This window comes from Colletotrichum abscissum (assembly GCF_030869225.1).
Source record: "Colletotrichum abscissum strain IMI 504890 chromosome Unknown Scaffold_49.1, whole genome shotgun sequence".
NCBI classification, from domain to species: domain Eukaryota; kingdom Fungi; phylum Ascomycota; class Sordariomycetes; order Glomerellales; family Glomerellaceae; genus Colletotrichum; species Colletotrichum abscissum.
This window is the reverse complement of record NW_026850420.1, coordinates 276085-282145: the sequence shown is the minus strand read 5'-3', so window position 1 is coordinate 282145 and position 6061 is coordinate 276085. Positions and strand designations below refer to the sequence as shown.

At 22.1% G+C, this 6061-nt stretch overlaps 1 protein-coding gene across 1 annotated transcript; it reads right to left on the bottom strand.

Moving 5' to 3' along the window:
- Positions 1–750: 750 nt before the first annotated feature.
- Positions 751–933, bottom strand: CABS01_13972 (uncharacterized protein; the record flags this gene model as incomplete). Its single annotated transcript, XM_060547313.1, has 1 exon — positions 751–933. A coding segment is annotated over one exon (183 nt), but the record flags the coding sequence as incomplete, so codon positions are not given.
- Positions 934–6061: the final 5128 nt, after the last annotated feature.

Sequence of the window (6061 nt, the reverse complement as noted above, 5' to 3'; positions counted from 1 at the left end):
TAAGCTTCGTTTAGTTTATAATAATATATTTAATCGTTTTAGTTTTAATAATATAATACCTTATACTCGATATTTTTATATAAAACGCGTATATTATATAGTCGAGGGGTCGAAGACTTATTAAAATTATAAAAATTTAAAGCGTCTTTATAACGGTTTTATTATTATATTAAGTTATAAGTATTATTATAGGCTTATTATTCGTGGTTACTAATGTTTTTATAATAAAGAGGCTAAGTAATTAGCGTTAAGATTTAAAATAAAAAGAGGAAGAGGTTAGTAATACTTTACTTAATTTTTATATAGAGCTCGCTCGGATTTAATTTAAGATCGTAGAAGTAGCTAGTTATTTAACCCGTATTTAGATTATTTAAAAAAAGGTAAAAAAGTAGTATATTAAGTTTTTTACTCGAGGTATATAAGAGTTAGAAGAAGAGGATTACGTTTTTTTTATATTAAATATTTATAAGTAGTAGGTAATAAGCGACCTTTAAGTAGCGGGTATTTTTAACGATATTAACTAGACTTTTTTTAAAATTAGTAACGAGTTCGCTTCCCTAGGGCCGTTAGTATTAAATACTAACGTTCCTAGGTATTATAATAGTCCCGTAGGAGTTTTTAAGAGTATTAGAGGTTTATAATAGGTTCTTATATATTTTTTTTATATTTATAGCCTTTTTATTTAATAAGGTATTCCTTTTTATTATCTTTTATTTTATAGTTAATAATTCTTTTAACTTCGTATTTTAGTTAGTTTAGTTTAATAATAATATAATTTTTTATATATAAACCTCTTAGTATAGGTTCGAGTAATAAAATATAAAAAACGGGATAGTATCGTATCGTATTTAGTAGTTTTAATTCGTAATTAATTAGTAAGACTTTTTTAATAATTTCGAAAGGTCTAAGTTTTTTATAATTTAATTTATCGTTTAGTTATTTTATTTTAATATTATAATAAAAGAGATAGGCGCTATCCTTTTTTTTTAAAAATAGTCCTCTAATTTTTAATTTATTTATATTCTTTTTTATATATTATTATACGAACTCGAGGTTTAGTAAGGCTTACTTATAGATCTTTTTAAGTTTATTTACGTTTATTATAATTTTTATAGTTTATAGTCCTTATTATACTTTTCTATATACTATTAGCTAAAATCCGTAGTTAAGGTAAAATAAGGATTTTCTCGTACTTTTACTAATTATATTATTATATATAAACTAGGCTATTAATAAAAGTACTACTTAATTATTTTAATTATAATTTATATAATAACGAAAATATATCTCGAGGATCTAATTAATCCTTTTTATTTATTTATTAGTTTGTAGATAAAATAATATTAATAGTTTATAGTCTGTACTAAGTTACGAAATTAGGGATTTTTAAAACTTTAAAATAAATAGCTTATTTTTATTAGAGATGATTTTTTTTAATAAATTATAGTTTAAAAGTATAACCTTAGTAAATATATATACTAGGTTTTTTGCGGTACTTAATTCTTTATAAAGAATAAAATATATAAACTTAGTAAGTTAATTAATTATAACTAAAATACTATTATATTATATTTTAGTAAATAGTTCTCTAGACTTTAGTAATTTAATAATAAAGTCTTATATAATTAATTATTATACTTTTATTAATAATTATAATAGTTATAGCTCGCTATAAAGCTTATACGGGCTATTCTTATTTTTTTATAAGTCGCGCAGTCCTTAATTATTTTTATAATTTTAATACGTATAGCGGATTTATTATAGTACTAACGAATCTATTTTTATATTTTAATAATTCCTTAGTAGCTATATACTAGTATACTATAAATTTTTATAATAAGCTTAGGGATTATTTTTTTAATTAAGTTAATATTAATCTTTTTAATTATTATAAAGAGCTTTATAATTAGTATAAGGCTACTATCCTTCTCTTACTTAAAAATAACTTATATTTTTTTAAAGACTACGATTTCGTAGTTAGGTCTTTTATTAAGAGCGTCTACTTTATTATTTTCTAAACTTTTTTAATAGATAATTTAAAAGTTATATTTAGATAGGAATTCGCTCTATTTAACTTATTATTTATTTAGGTTCTTATTTATTATAAAGTTTACGAGGTTCTTATAATTTATATAGACTATAACTTCGTACTTATATAAAAGATTAGGCTATAAGTACTTAACTAGCGAGGCTATAATATAAGTATAAGTATATTATAAGACTAAAGCTTATAGAGTCCTTCGTAAGGACTCTACTTCCTAAAAAGTTCTTTTATAATACGAACCGTATACTAATTACTAAATTATTAGCATCTTATTACTAACTATATCCTAAATCTATTATAATTACTCCCCCCTTACGTAACTTTAGTCCCTAAAATCATTATATAATATCTTCTTTTAATACTAATAATAAAGTTATTAACGTCGTTATTTATAATAAATTCTATAAAATATTAATAATATCCTTTTTTACTTAAGAATAAAGTATTACTTCTATTTCCTTATTTAACGGATGCTTTATTATTATTATTTAGTAATAGCGTACTAACTAGTTACTAAGTTAGTAATATATATTTATAATAAAGTATTCTAACCGTTATAATATATAAGAGCCTACCTAGCCTCGTAGTTATTATTATTACTAAGCTATTAAGTATAATAAAGGATTTTTTTCTTATTATTAGTCGTATATTTACTTTTTCTTTCCCCCTTTTATTCAGTAACCGTTTTGCGAATTCTTTTTTATATAACTATACTTTTCTTTTTACGATATTTTAATTCTGTATCGTTTTTTAATTACGACTCTCTTATTATATTATTACTAAGTATTTACTAAAATATTTACTATTTTATATATTTAAAATATACTTAATATAGAATATAATTTTAAAAAGGGCTTTTGCGGTTTCCGTAATAGTACTTTTTATATACGCTACTTAGTTAGTATATATTATAATATTAACGAGCTCGTTTATATTACTAGCGCTTACGTTACTAAGTATATTATTTATTAAATTAATAAAAAAAAGTATTTTATTATAAGTCGTCGAGTCCTCGCTAATCCGTTATTAAAATATTAGTTAATAATATTTCTTAGGTTCTTAAAGAACTATATAGCGCCGCTTAGTTTATTTAAAATACCCTTATAGAGTTCTATAATATTAAGGAGTAGGGTAGCCTTAACTCCTATAAGCATAGCTACGTTCTCTATACCTTTAGCTATATTACTAATATATAAAAAAAAGTCATTACTTATATTACTAACCTATTAATAAGTAATAAAATAAAAAAGGTTTATTTTAAATAGGCTACTCTTTAAAAGCTCGCTACTAACTACGAGTATTTAAACTTATTAATCTCGATTATAATAAGTCGTTAGTAATTATTTAGTAAATTTTTTTTTATTAACTTAGATTTCTTTTCTTAGGCTAATATTTTTAATATTAATAATAAGACTAAGATTATTTTTTACTTTAATTATTTTTAACTAGCTTATTTTTATAATAATAGCTATATAACTACTTTATAAAGTAACCTCGATACTCTAACTTAATACTATAAAAAGACTCCTAAGGGCGTTATTATTATATATATCTAGGAGTTTCCTACTTTCTTTACTTTTTATAAACGCGTTACTAAGTTCTTAATAAATAAAGTACTTATTTATATTATTATTATATATAGTACTACCTCTATTTTTTATAATCTTAAAACTCGGACTTTTATTAAGAAGCGTACTCTTATTACTAACTATATTTTTAATAATAATAATAAGTAAGACGATTTTAAATTTAAATTTAATAAGCCCTAGCGCGAGGATATTAAATCTAAAGAGCTTAATAATAACTTAGAGAATTCTTTTTCTTAACGTTATAATAAGCGCCGCTACTTTAATATTAATAACTTATTAATACTTACTTATAACGCTCTTTTTAATATAAATAAGAGTACCCTAGCCCTTAGTTATATTATTTTAAATCTTAATAAGGCTAGTATTATACTCTTCTTACTCTAAGTAAAGGCTTTATAACGGCTTAACGAGGCTATTATTTATACTAAAGTTAAAGCTATAAATCGTAATAAATAGTTTAACGTTAATATATTCCTTATGAATATTAATATTACTAAGGCCCCTTAGCTTAATTAGGATTATAAGAGCGTTACCTCGGATAACGTCCCCCTTTTTTAACTTATTATTAATAATAATAGCGTTATGCCCCCTATTTTACTTCCTACTCCCATTATACCTCCTATTATAGCTCCTATTATACCTCTTATTATAGCTCCCATTATATTTCTTATTATAGCTCTTATTATACTTCTTATTATAGCTCCCGTTATACTTCTTATTATAGCCTTTAATAGTAACTAAGTAATAAACGCTTTATAAACCGCTATTATTAATATATATAATACTCTATACGACTTTAATTACCTCCCTTTTACTTATTATAATATTAATAAAGTTAATAGCCTTATTCTAAGTAGTTAACTAAGTACGCGTACGAAGTCTCCTCGCTTTTTACTTATTAAGCGGACTACTATTACTAATTATTAAGTTTTAAAAGTATATATTAGAGCTATTACTATTACTATTAATATTATATAAATTACTCCCCTTATATAACTAAATCTTATTAATCTTTTAATAACGTATTACTAAAGGTTATAATACTATATTTTGTTTTTAAAAATTGCGCTAAGCTAAATAAAAAGGGTTTTATAAAGTATTATTAATTAACTTATTTTTAGTAACTTTTTATTACGAACTTAACGTTTATTATCTTATTTTATATATACCTTTTTTTTATAATATTCGAATCTTTTAACTACTTCTACTACCCTTTTAAAATACTTAATAAGCTCTTATATATTATACTTAGTAAGCTACCTAGCTTATTTAATAAAATATTATAAGTTTCTTTTTTTATTTTATATTATAACGATTTTTTTAATTTCCTAAACGTCTTACTCGTCCTCTAACTCTAGGAGATTTATTATTTAGTTACTAATCGTTTAGCGATTTTCCTATAACTTAAGCTAGGAAACTAAGAAAATATTATATATTCTCCGATATTATTCTAATAAATATACTTAGTAAGCCTATTTTCTTACCCTTTTAACTATTATTATTTTAATATATCTTAGTACTAGTTTATTATTTTTAAATCGTATATTCTTTATTAATAAGCCGACGACCTCTCTATAATTAAACTTTTTTAAAATATATTTTCTATTATAATAAGCTACTTAGCTCTTAGAGGCTTATACTTATATTTATATAGCTTAGGCCCTAATCTTTTTAATTTTCTAAACCCTTTTTTAAACCCCCTAAACTATAGCCTTATAATTAAGTATATATTTAATATATTTAAAGTAGTAGCTATATAGTACTATATACGGGGATATTTTTATAATAAAATATTAACTATTATTATATATAAACTCGGCCTTTTTTAATTATACTACTTACTTATTTAGCGAGCCCTTAGTATAAATTTTTAAATACTTTTTTAATATTTAATAAGTCCGCTCTATTTAGCCGTCCGTTTATAAGTAATATATAGTAAATAGTTAGTAACGTATTGCCCGTTCCTTAGCAAACTCTTCTTAAAATGCGCTTATAAAGAGCTTATTTTTATTTATAATAATACTTTTTAGCGTACTAAATTTATATTTAACTTCTTAATATAAGATACTTATTATTTATATTACGTTAAGTATTTTAATAATAAGTAAGAACTTTACGAACTTTATTATATAATAAATAATAACTAAGATATTATTATACTCTACGCTGTTATTACGAGCGCTTAGTAATAGCCCTATAATAAAATCTATAGATATTTCTTAAAATAAATATAAGGGTAATAATAATAATTATAGCTACCCGTACGGCTTATATCTTAGGGTTATAACTCCTAAATAATACTTATAGTTCTTAACGTATTTTTAAATATCTTATTAAATATTTTCTTAGTAAAACTTCCTCTAAATTAGCTCGAGAGTTTTCGTAGCTCCTATATAACCTACTTTATAATCGTTATAATATTAGTAAA